Source organism: Scylla paramamosain, chromosome 29, assembly GCF_035594125.1.
Source record: "Scylla paramamosain isolate STU-SP2022 chromosome 29, ASM3559412v1, whole genome shotgun sequence".
Taxonomy (NCBI): Eukaryota; Metazoa; Arthropoda; class Malacostraca; order Decapoda; family Portunidae; genus Scylla; species Scylla paramamosain.
Window position 1 is genome coordinate 6,796,945 of NC_087179.1, and position 15,000 is coordinate 6,811,944.

Sequence of the window (15,000 nt, forward strand, 5' to 3'; positions counted from 1 at the left end):
ATTTTAAACATTTTACGCCTCCACTAATTAGTCCCGCCACACACTTACCTAACATGAAGTATTAAGACGAAAAGTAAAGTTTAATGATCATATAAACGTATTAGAACATAGAAAGAAGTATCTTTTGGTTTGTGAGTCCTGTTAACTGGTCACCGCTTGGTAGTGACACGTGTAAGCCTCGAGCTGCTTCATTGCGTCACTCACTGTTCGAGTGTTCGTGCTCATCTCTATCAGCGTCCAACACGTCCTTTTTTACAGCCTAACTCTTATTCCTATCTCAAAAGTTAGGTTAGTATGGAAAGTTGTAATACGTTCTTGTTAATACACTTTTTTGGACATATATGACGCCGCTAACTCTATATATTTACAAAACAAGCCAGAGACAAGTACACGAGTTGGAACGAGAAGACGCCGTGACACAGCAGGCCTCTGCTCTCGTGGACAGTGACCTGCTGCCAAGGGGAAGGATACACGTGTCTTGTCCTGGCCACGGAATTGCGGACAACGGCTAATGTTTGGGAGAGTGAGGGAGAGCCAGGACTGTGTAGAAGCCGCTGAGTCTCGGCAGTGAACTGTGTGGTGCAGGACTGTAGCGATTATGCAGTCTCTTTTAACGTGAGATGTATCGAGGTGGAGGTTGGCTAGTGCTCTCAACACTCGGGATGGAGCGGCGCGTTGGTGATTGTGACCGCGGCCCAGAAGTCTCTTGTGCTGAACACTACACTGCAATGTTGTGTTATCAAGACAGCGCGCATTGGGGCAGTGCATACACTCGGACCACTAAGCATGTTGTTGTGATAAAAATATGGCGAATGGTTATTGATCGTTAAAAAAGATTATAGGTGTGATAGTGATTAGGTGCTTGAGTTACACTAACGCCGCCGCCGCCATCACCACCGCCACCACCGCCACTACTAAGAGTGAGTACATGATTGTTGTTCACGTTAATAGAGATAGAAAAGAAATATCTCCTCTTTCCCCTGTGTACTGTGGAATTTTACTGTGGATTTTATTAAGTTGAGAATGAAGTATTTGTTCTGGTGTTAAAAATAATTTGGAGTCAATCTGCTACAATTCGATTATGTGGTCTCTTCTGACTAACAATTTTAAAACACGCCTTATCAAAAACCTGCCTCACCAAAAACCTGCTTAACCAAAAACCTGCCTCACCAAAAACCTGCCTCACCCAAAACCTGCTTAACCAAAAACCTGCCTCACCCAAAAACCTGCCTCACCCAAAAACCTGCCTCACCAAAAACCTGCCTCACCAAAAACCTGCTTAACCAAAAACCTGCCTCACCAAAAACCTGCCTCACCCAAAACCTGCTTAACCAAAAACCTGCCTCACCCAAAACCTGCCTCACCAAAAACCTGCCTCACCAAAAACCTGCTTAACCAAAAACCTGCCTCACCCAAAACCTGCCTCACCCAAAACCTGCCTCACCAAAAACCTGCCTCACCCAAAACCTGCCTCACCAAAAACCTGCCTCACCAAAAACCTGCCTCACCAAAAACCTGCCTCACCAAAAACCTGCTTAACCAAAAACCTGCTTAACCAAAAACCTGCTTAACCAAAAACCTGCCTCACCAAAAACCTGCCTCACCAAAAACCTGCCTCACGAAAAATCTACCTCTAGGAACACAAGGCTATGATCAGTTTTCTCAGTAAGCGGTAAATGAAAGATAATATCTCTCATAAGCCCTATTAAAAGTTTTACGCGAGAGCAAAGAGGAGAAACATAATACGGAATTTCCCTTCCCAGAGGAGGAGCCGCCTGACGGAGAGCAATGTGCCCGCCTCGCCACGCTGCTTCGGTTCACACTAGTCTGTTTATTTTAAGCTGATTATTTATTTATTTATTTTTTAATAGAGTAAGACCATAAGAAAATAAGGGAATTTATCAGAAACCCCAGAAACTGTTAGGGTGTCTTGATTTTTCATCTTTCTATGCCAGCAATCGTTTTGTTGGGCAAATCTTTCACCAACTACATAATTTTTCGGTTTCTTTTCTGCATTAGGAGTGGTGGAATTGGTTCAGTCATACTCCAGTTATTTTTTCAGTATTACGAATTGTCCAGGTGGTCGAATGTTCCAGCTCTCAGTTTACTCCAGCCAACCTCACTGAGCAAATATAAAACTAGAGCCACTGAGAGCTTTGAACCATTTGTCTGCTCCTTTTAGTGTTTGGATGAGTCTATAAGGCTTCTAGACACCTATTTAGGCTATTGATGCATGTGCGTGGTTGGAGTGGCAAGAGGGAGCGTGGGGAAGGGGAATCAAGTGTGTGTGTGTGTGTGTGTGTGTGTGTGTGTGTAGGAGGGCTGGTTGTCGGTCTGTGTCTGCATGTCTTTTTGTATGAATGGTTGTCAGTCTGTCTGTCTGCCTGTCTCAGTCTGTCTGTCTGCCTGTCTGCCTCACCTCCTCCCCCAACCTACCTACCTCTCTCTCTCTCTCTCTCTCTCTCTCTCTCTCTCTCTCTCTCTCTCTCTCTCACACACACACACACACACACACACACACACACGATTCCCCTTCCCCACGCTCCCTCTTGCCACTCCAACCACCCACATGCATCAATAGCCTAAATAGGTGTCTAGAAGCCTTATAGACTCATCCAACACCTCCTCCTCCTCCTCCTCCACGCTTAACCCACTTGTCGTCCGTGTGGAACATTTACTGAAGGGAAGAATGAAGGTGAAAAGCGAGACGGTGCAGAGCTGAAGGAGGGAAGTGGAGGAAGAGGTAGAGGAGGCGGAAAGGGTGGAGAGAGGATAGGATGCAAGATAAGATCACACAAGAAGAAAGAACGAGTGGAAGAAGAGGGGAAAGAAGAGAAGAGTGAGAGTGGTAGACGGTAAAAGGAGGAAGGAGTGTAAAGCAAGGGAGTAAAGGAGAACGCAGAGGAAGGATAAAGGAAGGAAGGAAGGAAGGAAGTGAAAAAGGAGAGAATATGTAGTGTGTGAGTGGGCAAGAGAAAAGGAGGAAAGGTGCAAGAGAGAGAGAAAGGTGCAAGAAAAAGGAAGGAAAGGGAAGGAGTGTGAAGGAGGGAAGGAAGGCACGAATGTGGAGAGGAAAAAGAAGAAAAAATGAAAGAAAAAAAAAAGGAAGTAGTGAGTTGGTGTGAAGAAAGTATGAAAAAGGAGGGAAAGAGAGAATCGATGAGAAAAAGGAAAATAAATCTATAACAATGGATGTGTTAAAGGGAAAGAGGGATGGAGAGGAAGTAAAAACGTAATGCTTATAAAAAGGAAGGAGGAAATTAATGATGCAATGAATGAAAAGGAAAAGGAAGAATTCACGTGAAAAAGAAAATGGGAAGGAGGAAGGAGTAAGTAGAAAACGTACGAGGAAATAGTAGGAGGAAAAAGAAAAAAAAAGCACAGTAGCTATCTGTTACGAAAAAGGAAATACGAGAGAGGAAATAAAGTACAAAGGAAAGACTATACAAACCCGATCGCAGTGAACATTTAATTTTCTGCACGAGCTTGTTTTGTACTTCGTCTTGTGGTGGTGGTGGTGGTGGTGGTGGTGGTGTGTTGCTGTTACAGGTGTTAACGGCTGTGGTTGTGTTGTTGTTATTGTGTTGGGGTTGTAGTGGTGGTGAACTTGATGGTGTGGAGCAGGTGTTGTTGTTGTTGTTTTGTTGCTGTTATCGATTTTTGTTTTTTTTCCAGAGAGAGAGAGAGAGAGAGAGAGAGAGAGAGAGAGAGAGAGAATGTTATAGGTTGTTGTTTTGTTGCTGTTATCGATTTTTGTTTTTTATTGCTGTTATCGATTTTTATGTTTTTTCCAGAGAGAGAGAGAGAGAGAGAGAGAGAAAGAGATGTTATAGGGAACATGGTGTGTCCTGGCAGTGACCACACGGAAAGGTAGGAAAGGCAGGTAACTTACTCGTATCTAGGAGTAGTCAGAAATATTAGCAATCCGTGCCACGTAACAAGGAACATAGTATAACATTTTTGTCTCAGTTCTTAGTGTTGTATTTCCAGTTTTCATTACCCACATCAGTGCACTACACATTCTTGATCCAATGGGCATATTTGTTGCTTCAATCTGGCACTACAGTCAGACTTGTAATTAGAACCAGTGGAGTTGGCACCACACTTTCCACACGATCAGCCACACTGCCCTCACGTTGACACCACTCGGCCCGACTCGTCCACCTGGCAACCGGTCGCCGTTGGCTGCCAACTCCTGCAACCATACACCAACATAACACCTTAATATACTGTTGTAATGTCCCTGACTATTCTTAAGCCGTGTCCACACTGTCGAGCGGTGCCCGACGGGCAAACACTGTTACCATACCCACTATGTGTAGTTGGTGACGTCAGAAGCGTAAAAATTACGGGCACAGAAAGTGCTACCAGATCAGTGCAAACCCTTCACTCATGGACAGAACCCGTCAGGCTCTGCCCCCACCGGGCAACTTTTGTCTGTATAGTCTCGTATACCACTCGACACCGCTCGAGAGGTGGTTCTGTTGGGCAATTCAAGTCATTCAGTAGGCATTAAAAAGAGAGCGAAGTGTGAGAGCGGTCTCACCATGCCTAGCACAGCAGACAAGAAAAACACCATGCCTAGCACAGCAGACAAGAAAAAAATGGCGTTGTGGTGGATCATTCTTGCAGCTAGTGTGAAAATGAGAAAACAAATAAGATCTCAGGGGAGTGTGGTGTAAAGAATGGCTCCGCAGAAGAGGAGAGTTGGGAAGTCATGCGACTTTATTACGTGAACTTCATGATGAACGTAAAAATGATTTCATCCAGTACATGAGAATGGATGTAAACAGTTTGTATACTCTCCTTGCGAAAGTGGAACCATACATAACAAAGCAGGATACCCTCTTGAGGCAGACTGTATGTGCAGAAGCTCGTCTTGAAGCAGCAACACTCAGATTCATGGCATCTGGGTGTTCATACACAGCGCTGCAGTACTCTACGAAGATATCGAAACAGTTTGCCGCTCATTACACCAGAAACATGTCAAACCATATATACTATTCTCAGAGACTATTACTTAAAGATGAGTGGTTGGTTAAAACACTTGTACACACACAAAAAAAAAAATCTTATTTTTTTTTTTCATTAGTTTTAAAGAACGCAAATAATTGAGAACCAACTTTATTCAGCTTTAGTACATATTGCGTATTGAACCCTTTGTACAATCACAGCAGTCATCCATTAGAGGCACATGTGTGCGTAATTAAAGTAATATCAATAATGTAATTTGTACCAATTATATATGCCTAAATATATACGTTCTAAAAAAAAACACCTGTGACCACATCCTGCAATACTGCAGAGATGAAAAGTTGCAGTAATTTATAGAAACAATCTAATGTGAGAATAACCATATAAAACACAATGATGCTACTCTTTAAACCATTGATGAAGATGAAAGCCGCCCAAGTTTAGCCAGGAAAATCACATAGTTTCTCAGCAAAAATTTTGGTTTCTCCAGTCAATTGTCGCAGATCGTTTGCAACTACGTTAGCAAATACGCTGCAGTCCGGACCAGTTTCTTGTGTAGACGACATATCCCTCAGTTGATGGAGGGCTTCCCGAATAACATCATTTGTATCGGCACATACCGTTTTGGCTGATCGCTTGCTGGTACACGGTGTAGGTGAAATGTGACATTTGGCTGAACGTGTGGGTAGCCTACGATATGCAGTAGACTCCGCAGACTGAGACATTACTGGTAGTCATGGTGCAGAAGAGGCTGCATCTTCTCCCGTCAGTAATGGATCATTGAAAATCTAGAATGTTGAGAATAGAACACTGTACTGCATGTGTAATAAATACATCTATGAAAATGCAAATGAACGAGAGAGCGAGCGAGAGAGAGAGAGAGAGAGAGAGAGAGAGAGAGAGAGAGAGAGAGAGAGAGAGAGAGAGAGAGAGAGAGAGAGAGAGAGAGAGAGAGAGAGAGAGAAATGAAACCCAATAATATAATCTTATTTGAAATTTTTTTCACAACTTAATACATTTCATTTACAGACGCCTACAACATCAGAGGAGTGGATGCGTGTGGTACATGGGTTTCAGAGAAAATGGGTTTTCCCATACTGTTGGGGGCGGGGCTATTGACGGGAAACATGTGTCGATAAGGCCTCCATGTGATAATGGTTCATACTTTTACAATTACAAAGGCACGCACAGCATTGTACTCCTTGCCATATGTGATGCAAATTGTGAATTTATATATGTGTACATAGGTACAAATAGCAGAGTATCAGATGGAGGAGTGTGGGACAAGTGCGCTGTCAGTAGCCGCATTGGAAATCATACTGCTGGTCTGCCAGGGGATCGAATGATTACAGGAAGTTATTGTTATATATAACATTATCATGCGTTTTTGTGGCCGATGACGCATTTCCTTTGCGCCGGTATATCTTGAAACCCTTTCTTCATAGAAATCAGGCTAGAAGAGAACGCCTTTTCTCGTATCGTCTCTTCAGAGCAAGGCGTACAGTGGAAAATGCATTTGGCATTTTGGCCAACAGATTTCGAGTGTTCTGCCACCTATTGATCGACCTCCATCAAAACTTGAAACTATTGTTTTAGTATGTACTAGTTTGCATAACTTCCTGAGGAGATATCATATGTGCCATTACACGCCTGAAGGATGTTTAGATGTTGAAGATGTGCCAAGAGGACACATTATTCCTGGAAACTGGCGACAAACTCCCGAGTTACCAGGACTACAGAGGGTGAGCCGGAATGATGTGATCGATGGTAGGATTATCCGTGAACATTATATAGAATACTTCATCGGTGAAGGAGCAGTGCCATGGCAGAACAAATCGATAGGTGAATAGTAATTGTGTAGGAACTCTATATACATAGGTACATTTGCATTGTCTTCATGCATTTCCTAATGAATTCTGTAGTCATGAGTTGGTAAACAAATAAAATAAGCCTCTACCTATGTTTTTTTTTTTTTTTACTAGTACTACATGAACTTCAGCATCTTGTCTCGTTATTATTGTTATTATTCATAATGGAAATATAAGAGTCTGTTGTACAACCCTTTCACGCATTATCTCTATATATTCATCACCACATCCTGTCTTCCCCACGATTAAAAGTTACTTTCTGTTGAGAGAGAGAGAGAGAGAGAGAGAGAGAGAGGGGGGGGGGTAAACAGGGATACACCAGAATTCCTTCTTCATATATTGCAACTTTTCCAGGTGTAAACATTCTCCACCTTGCAGACAGCAACTGGATGAGCAAGCAAGGTATGCTAAGATGGAGCGACGGAGACAGGAAAAGGTGACATTGGGAGACAGCCTTGGGAGATCCTCCTCTCGCAGGTGTGGTGCAGGCCTGGAGAAGGGTGAAAGACAAGCCAAGAGCCTAATTAAAGGTAAGATGGAATAATGTAGTCAAATTGATGAAACAAATGAGGTTTTACATTTCTATAATTAAAATACTGATGAATAAGTCTAGAATCTTAATATGGTTTAGAGATTGTTCATAGTACACTGCTGATTTAATAAAGCTAGTTAATAGATAATAATTAATACAAGAAATATTTCATCCTGCAGGTTTTCCAGTGCATACATACATACATGCATCCTTATGAAAAATGCTAAGCAAGTTTGAATAGATAGTCAGTCCTGATTATATTAAAAGTTCAAGTTTACCATTAAATCGAGAGCGTAATAGTCATGTTTACCATTAAATCGAGAGCGTAATAGTCATGTATTGGTCACATGGGTTATCCAATAGAAGCCTGCACACACACCAGCGTCTTTTGCAAATTAATTTAGTTAATTTTTTCTTAGATTTACATGTTTTCTTCAATGAATGTGTAACAATATCACAAGCCACACAATGTCCTTTTTTTCTGGTAAATTTGTAATCTCTTAGTCCCATCCCTTGTTAGAAATACAACCCTTCATTACAAAGCAGCAGCATTCACTCTCAAATACAACCCTTCATTACAAAGCAGCAGCATTCACTCTCAAATACAACCCTTCATTACAAAGCAGCAGCATTCACTCTCAAATACAACCCTTCATTACAAAGCAGCAGCATTCACTCTCAAATACAACCCTTCATTACAAAGCAGCAGCATTCACTCTCAAATACAACCCTTCATTACAAAGCAGCAGCATTCACTCTCAAATACAACCCTTCATTACAAAGCAGCAGCATTCACTCTCAAATACAACCCTTCATTACAAAGCAGCAGCATTCACTCTCAAATACAACCCTTCATTACAAAGCAGCAGCATTCACTCTCAAATACAACCCTTCATTACAAAGCAGCAGCATTCACTCTCAAATACAACCCTTCATCACTAAGCAGCAGCATTCACTCTCAGATCTGAAGATAATCAAAATCTGATAAATGATAACAAAGGACTCATTATCATGTATTTGTTAATAATCAACATTGTTCACAAAGCAGTAATACTGCTGTACGACCAATACTCATATATATTATATATATATATATATATATATATATATATATATATATATATATATATATATATTTATATATATATATATATATATATATATATATATATATATATATATATATATACATACACACACACACACACACAATTTCATACCTCGTGATTCGAACATCCTTCAATTCGAATAATTTGACCAGGTCCAATACGACTGCGGTCCTTCAACTGGAACACAAACATCGGTTCAAGTGACGCCACTCACGCCGTCAGTCAGGCAACTAATGTCATCCACGTAAGTGAATGTATTACTTGCTACTCGTTTGATGTACTGGTGTGCTGTGGATGAGGCTTATGATCCGATAAATACCAAATGTACACTATCGTCTGCAGTGGTGACTGATTGTTGAACCAAGGTCGTTCACTGACCTGGGTGGGCGGCGCAGGTGGCTGAAGCATTCTCTCTCTCTCTCTCTCTCTCTCTCTCTCTCTCTCTCTCTCTCCTCTCTCTCTCTCTCTCCTCTCTCTCTCTCTCTCTCTCTCTCCTCTCTCTCTCTCTCTCTCTCATCTCTCTCTCTCCCTCTCTCTCTCTCTCTCTCTCTCTCTCTCTCTCTCTCTCTCTCTCTCTCTCTCTCTCTCTCTCTCTCTCTCTCTCTCTCTCTCTCTCTCTCTCTCTCTCTCTCTCGTAGTAGAACCTGGACACTAGTAGTAGAAGAACCTGGTCAGTCCCCGTGAGAAACTTGAAAACATTTTCTGTTCCAGCGAGAGCTCGCGAAAGACTTATCAACACGTGCGAGTGACTGGATGGTCTGGAAAACACAGTGAGGGATTAATAAAAGGAAGGATGCTGGCAATTGTGTGTTAATTTAGATTGCCGTGGTGTGTGCAGGGAAGGACTGGGTGAATATAGGCAGCAGAAGAGGTGAGGAGTGTATGCGAACTGAAGACAGGAAGTGAAGGACTGGATATTAGATAGAAGAGTGATAGAGACAAAAAATGACTAGATTTATAGACACAAGGAAGGACTGGATAAATATTAGAGGAGGTGACAGAGGCAAAGAGTGTGTACAATTAATAAGGAAAAAATAAGTAAAATGAATGACAGGTTGGATGAAATAGTTAAGAACAACTAAAATGAATGATATACAGGTGAAAAACACACACAAACAACCCTAAAAACAAACACAGCAACCCTGAAAACACTGCCAAACACCCAAAAGCACACCTAACACACACACACACACACACACACACACACACACACACACACACACACACACACACACACACACACACACTTCATATATCAAAAACACACACACACACCTAAACACACTCCAGTCCCACCTTAACCTAACCTTATACTCAACATTCTTTTCCAACTCAGTCCAGAAATAATTTTCATTGCTGGTGACCAAGTCCATAAGTTCCATTGGCTGGAAATGTCTGAGCACAGTACCGTCACACACCCTGCAGAAGCCATCATGAAATGCCCTGTACTGCTTGTCAGTGCTTGTGTCCAGCCTGTAGTCCACCAGCAGGTCCACTTACTCCTGCCTGTAGAAGAGAGACCCAATCAGATGCCAGTTCCCAGATACAAAAAGGTGGCATTTAATTTGAAGGGCGTGTTAAAAGCTCCCTCCTGCAAGAGTTCAAGTCATAGGAAAGAGGGAATACAAAGCAGGCAGGAAGTTCCAGGGTTCGTCAGAGACATGGATAAATGTTGAAAATACTGGGTAACGCTTGCCGACTGAATTTTACACATAAAAGTTGGTCGGCTGAAAAAAAAAATGTTATTTGTGTACTATCAAACCAACTAACAAAATATTAGGAACCATCACCAAGCAGGAGACCAAGAAAAATGGCAAAATTAGGTAAATACAGTGTACATCATCTCGGGTCAGGGATGTATCACCACCCTGGGACGAATATACAGTTAACATATCCGTATATAAATTCTGGTACACATGAAAGCAACAACCATGTTTTGATGCCAAATGTTAGCGGGGCACTGGTAAAGACTGTTGATATTGTGCGTCTCAACGTTTTCCCTAAGCGCCGCTGGTCTGTTTACACCCTGTCTCCCAATGTCTTCCCTGAGTTGTCGCTTTCTTCTCTGGAAATACAACCCGTCCTTTCACACCTTGGTTCTTCTTCCCTGCTATGATTGTAACAACCACAACACATGTACAGACTAGGGTTTTACAGCACCACTACAAACTCCCATCTGTCGCCTCAGGTTTCACCACTACAAACTCGTATCTGTCGCCTCAGGTTTGTTGGGTTTTGGAGAAGCCGGCGTGTCTGATATCGCCCGGTGTTTCTTTCGTCTCCGCGCGGTTTTAGGCTGTCCACAATATCCTGTCAGTACAAATAATACTTGCTCGACTCTCTTAGGGGGTAAATTTGCAGTTTTCAATCAATACTCCCATCCTCTTTATCTCTTTCACTAAAGCCAGGGAAGCATAGGAATCTGGTGGGATTTTTTTTTTTTTTTTTTTTTTTTTTGTGAGGAAAGCCGAAACGAGGCATTTTTGACATTCCAGAAAAAGTTTAAGGATGACAAACAGCATATTTCGAAACCGGGATTTTTCTATATCATCTTAACCCAACGTAACCAACCTAACCTAACCGTGGGGGGAGAGGAGCTTCGTCCCTCTTGGACTCTCCCTTAAGGTCACTAACCTAACCTCCTAACCCACACACAAGGTAAACTAAGGTAACGTAACATTTTGTCACCTACATACATTGTCAGTCATCACTACATACCAGCATTAATTACTTAACGAAAAATACCTTAAGATATTGAGGGAACTGACGATAAACTGCCACTTCATATATTGACAGCCAGCACGCGTCTCTCTTCCGTGTCCATGGTGAAACTGACGCACCACAGACAGTCCCGGGTGCTCCTTCCTCCTCTAAACACACGTGCCTACATGTGATTGGCTGTCAGATTTCCGTGTGACCTGATTCGCAGCAGGTAACTCCACGTCCATCACAAGTCTTAACACGTGTGTCAACGTCACGTCACCATCGCGCACGCGATGGTGACGTGATGTTGATGATAAACATACGAACACACTCGTTATCCTACGAGAGACGACTGCTGGTGGATCTGAGCTAAAATTGACTTGAATCTTTGATATTCTCATCTGAAGTTGTTATTAATTTCCAACAGGGTAAAATGAGGCTAAGAAATGCTCCAAACAGTGAGATGTAGACCCTTCCAGGGGCTATGGTTACGTACAGTGTATTGGTTGAAACTGCAATAATACTTTTTAGGGATTTGCCAGATAAGACACAAGTCCCTGTAGAAACCAGTGGAAAATATTTCAAACTAATTATGTAGCAGAAGACAAGAAATAGATGTGAACACAATGAGAGCTTAGCTGCGAGTATTTAGCTCATAATAACTGTTGTGTAGAATGTGCATCACCAGATCCCGTGGAAACTGTCAGCACAGACGCTTAGGATCAATGTTTTGTTGCATTTAAGTTGCAGTGCATCAAGATGTATCACGACAGGCGGTTGTAGAATGTGCCTCTCCAGATAGCGTTGACCAGCCCCTGCATTAACACAGCCGGCGATCACCGCATCCATCCACCCACTCACCCTTCCACCTAACTATTCATTCACCCATCTACCTATCCATCAGCACAACAATTCACCCATACACAGAGCAATTAATCCACCCAACTGGCTACCTACCTAGTCCACCCTTCCATACACCCACCTACTCCCACAGCCGTCCCTTCAGCCTAGATAATAACAGCGCTATACCAACGACAGCAACTACTACTACCACTATTGCACTTCCTTACACACTTCCATTCCTCATTTCTTCCTCTTCCTACTACTACAATCTACGCATTTCAGTCTGAAAACACATGTAAAATACCTGGAAAACCCTGGAAACTGAGGGAAATATTGACAAGGAGACACGGGGAAGCAGGAGGGAAGGTCTCCGTCTGGGTTTGATGACGTCATGTGTTCAAGGCGGGTGCTGTGAACGGGCCTGTATCCTTCAATTTACTTAAGACATTTTGGAGGTTATTCATCTTATTTTCGTGGTTGATTCTGGCTTTCCTTTACGTATAAGCCTGGGAACTTTATTGAAGACAAAGTCTTCTGCACTTCTTCAAGTGCTTCCTTGGTGTCTTCATTCCCAAATCTTTTCACAAGAATGACTAAACTTTCTGTCACGTGGGAAGAGTCAGGAGGTGTTTGTGGAGAAGCCTGTCAAGGAGAAGGAGCCTGCGCTGGAGGGTGACACTTTCTGCTCTTCGCACACCGTGGGTATTACTCCCCTCGTATCTTCTTTTTCGATTGCAGGAATTCCCTGTTACAGCCCTACAAAAAAAGCTCCCATTGGGGAGATTTTCTCGTCCTAGTGCCACTCCTGTCAGCCACGTTCTATTTCCTGCAGAGTGGCAACACCTGCGGCACAGCTGACATGCTGTGCTCTGCAGCTGCAGCTTGGTGCTTTCAAGGTACTCCATTTTCCCCCACAGTGCATGTGCATATGCCATCTGTGAGGTCAACAGAATGACCTTGCCCTGGTGTTGATTGGCTCTGCATCTCGTACACAGCACCGCCCACAGGTGTCACCAGTGCAGCAAGGATGGTGCTGAAAGTAGCCACAGTCTTCATGCGCCGCCTCCCCAGTGCCACTTCTATCAGTCTGTTCTACACAATATTCACCAAGTCACGCACGCAACACACCACTATACGCTCCCAACCAAATTCTGTCATGACCGCCTTGTCTGTTTGCTTATTTAATCTTTCGTTTTATCTCTCTCTCTCTCTCTCTCTCTCTCTCTCTCTCTCTCTCTCTCTCTCTCTCTCTCTCTCTCTCTCTCTCTCTCTCTCTCTCTCGGCAACAATTATTGCAAGGGACCGTGTTCTCAAACAATTCAGCGCCTTATCGTGACTACTTTGGACAAGCTATAGTGGAAATTATTGGGATTATCGAGCGAGTTTCCATGATTAAAGCGATAACTTAACGAGGACCAATCAGAGAAACACCAATGGAAACAGGACTAATAATCTAATATGGGTTTTGAAATAATTCAGGTGAGAGCCCGGGCACTGTAAGTCTGCGTTTTCTTGAATGTAACAGAATCGGGAATATTTCAGAATTTCAGAAATATAAGTACTTGGTATCACGCAGGCATCCTGGCAGCTCGCGGTGGATTATTACAACTCGTCTAGTGTCCACGCCAACCATCGCCACGCTGGACGCAGTTCTTCACACTCAGCAGACCCACTGCCCTCGTGCATCACGCTGAGGTCATCCCCCGCCTGGAAGGTATAGTCATATTCACTTATCAAATAACATGACGTACTTCTTCCTCCGCCGTTTCCCTAAATGTGCCATGTACGAGTCTCCTCCAGTTGTTTCTGTCCCTTGCATCTTTCTCTGTGACTCCCTTCCTTTGCAGTTCTGCCGCAGTTCCTTCTCTCTCTCTCTCTCTCTCTCTCTCTCTCTCTCTCTCTCTCTCTCTCTCTCTCTCTCTCTCTCTCTCTCTCTCTGATAGTATGTAAGTAAGTTCATTTTCCTTCCTTATTATTGTTTATCCCTTGTTTATTTACTCATTAATACGCTTCTCGTCTTTCTCCTGTTTGAGGGCCTTTGTTTGGCGTCCTCTGGCAAGCCATGAGTCACTGTTACGTATTCAGAAGCGCTCTGCTCTCTCACACAATTATTTTTCAACGCCATAGAGATGACTAGCTGGGTTCTCAAAGAGTTTCACCTTGCAGTAATGTAGAAATGTTAATCTGTCAATATAATCTAAGACTTGAACCTTTGACATTTTAACTTCACATCCTTTCGGTGACCATTACTGTCCCGCTGTAGTGGAGCTGACCGGCCTTTCCACAGTGCTTATCATGATTCATGTGGTAGTTGAACAAAGGATTCTGCACCGCCAACAGAAGCACCCATGAGAACACAATTAACCATGTCTGTCGTCCGCGTTATGACTAGCTAGCTGGTCACACTAAAAATGTAGCACCAGTAGAATAATAGGTTAAGTTTGGTTAGGTTCGGGTAGGTTAGATTCGGTAAGGTTAGCTTAGGCTGGGCTCCCTTCGGTTAGGTTCGGTTAAGATGGGTTCTGTTCGGCTATATTAGATGGGGTCCATTCTGTTCGGATAGGTTCGGTTAGGTTAGTTTTGGATTCTCGTCAGGATTATTTTCAAAGGCCACTAAGAGGATGAATCGGGTTCTCAAGAAATTTCCTCCTCACTAGAACCGTGAAAACGCTGGAAAGCCGCGATGACGTCCACTAAAGACTGTCAGATGCACCTGAGGTAACACTCCCAAACATTTGAGAATACGCACCACTGATGGCTGATGACATTCACGGGACTGGCAGCGGCTCGATGTGTACAGCGTATTAAGGCACACATTCAGAGGCGCTCTTCTCTCTCACCACCACTATTTTCAAAGGACACAGAAACTATTAGCTGGGTTCTCAAGAATGTTTTTTCTTGTTAATTATGTAGAGATCTTGTTAATCTGTCACTAGAACAATATAAAAATATTAAAAAGAAAAAAAAAACA

The 15,000-nt window shown here is 42.9% G+C and overlaps 2 protein-coding genes and 1 long non-coding RNA gene across 24 annotated transcripts in view; 2 read left to right on the plus strand and 1 right to left on the minus strand.

Moving 5' to 3' along the window:
• The window catches only part of LOC135115210 (uncharacterized), a 52,146-nt gene extending 42,860 nt beyond the window's left edge, over positions 1 to 9,286 (plus strand). For 4 of the 16 annotated variants that reach the window (XR_010275854.1, XR_010275859.1, XR_010275857.1 and 1 more), the window contains exons 4-6: positions 7,197 to 7,372; positions 8,636 to 8,727; positions 9,195 to 9,286. Coding sequence is in view for 6 of the 16 variants with exons in the window: in XM_064031731.1 (XP_063887801.1) it covers positions 6,640 to 6,716; positions 7,197 to 7,372; positions 8,636 to 8,727; positions 9,195 to 9,257 (408 nt within the window). In the remaining 10 variants the exon portion in view is untranslated. Of the gene's footprint in view, positions 1 to 124; positions 921 to 3,800; positions 3,871 to 6,425; positions 6,717 to 7,196; positions 7,373 to 7,553; positions 8,441 to 8,635; positions 8,728 to 9,194 lie in introns of those variants that run through there. The other 12 variants (XR_010275855.1, XR_010275856.1, XM_064031733.1 and 9 more) reach the window with 11 other exon arrangements.
• The window catches only part of LOC135115211 (uncharacterized), a 22,541-nt gene continuing 14,737 nt past the window's right edge, over positions 7,197 to 15,000 (minus strand). The window contains exons 1-5 of one of the 5 annotated variants that reach the window (XR_010275864.1): positions 11,229 to 11,514; positions 9,791 to 9,989; positions 9,128 to 9,241; positions 8,595 to 8,660; positions 7,197 to 7,332 (exon numbers count right to left, since the gene is read on the minus strand). This is a non-coding gene — a long non-coding RNA (uncharacterized LOC135115211). Of the gene's footprint in view, positions 7,333 to 8,594; positions 8,661 to 9,127; positions 9,242 to 9,790; positions 9,990 to 11,228; positions 11,515 to 15,000 lie in introns of those variants that run through there. The other 4 variants (XR_010275866.1, XR_010275863.1, XR_010275865.1 and 1 more) reach the window with 4 other exon arrangements.
• LOC135115209 (uncharacterized) overlaps positions 13,595 to 15,000 on the plus strand; it is a 12,146-nt gene continuing 10,740 nt past the window's right edge. The window contains exon 1 of one of the 3 annotated variants that reach the window (XM_064031728.1): positions 13,595 to 13,743. The gene's annotated coding sequence lies outside the window, so the exon portion shown is untranslated. The remainder of the gene's footprint in view (positions 13,744 to 15,000) is intronic. The other 2 variants (XM_064031729.1, XM_064031730.1) reach the window with 2 other exon arrangements.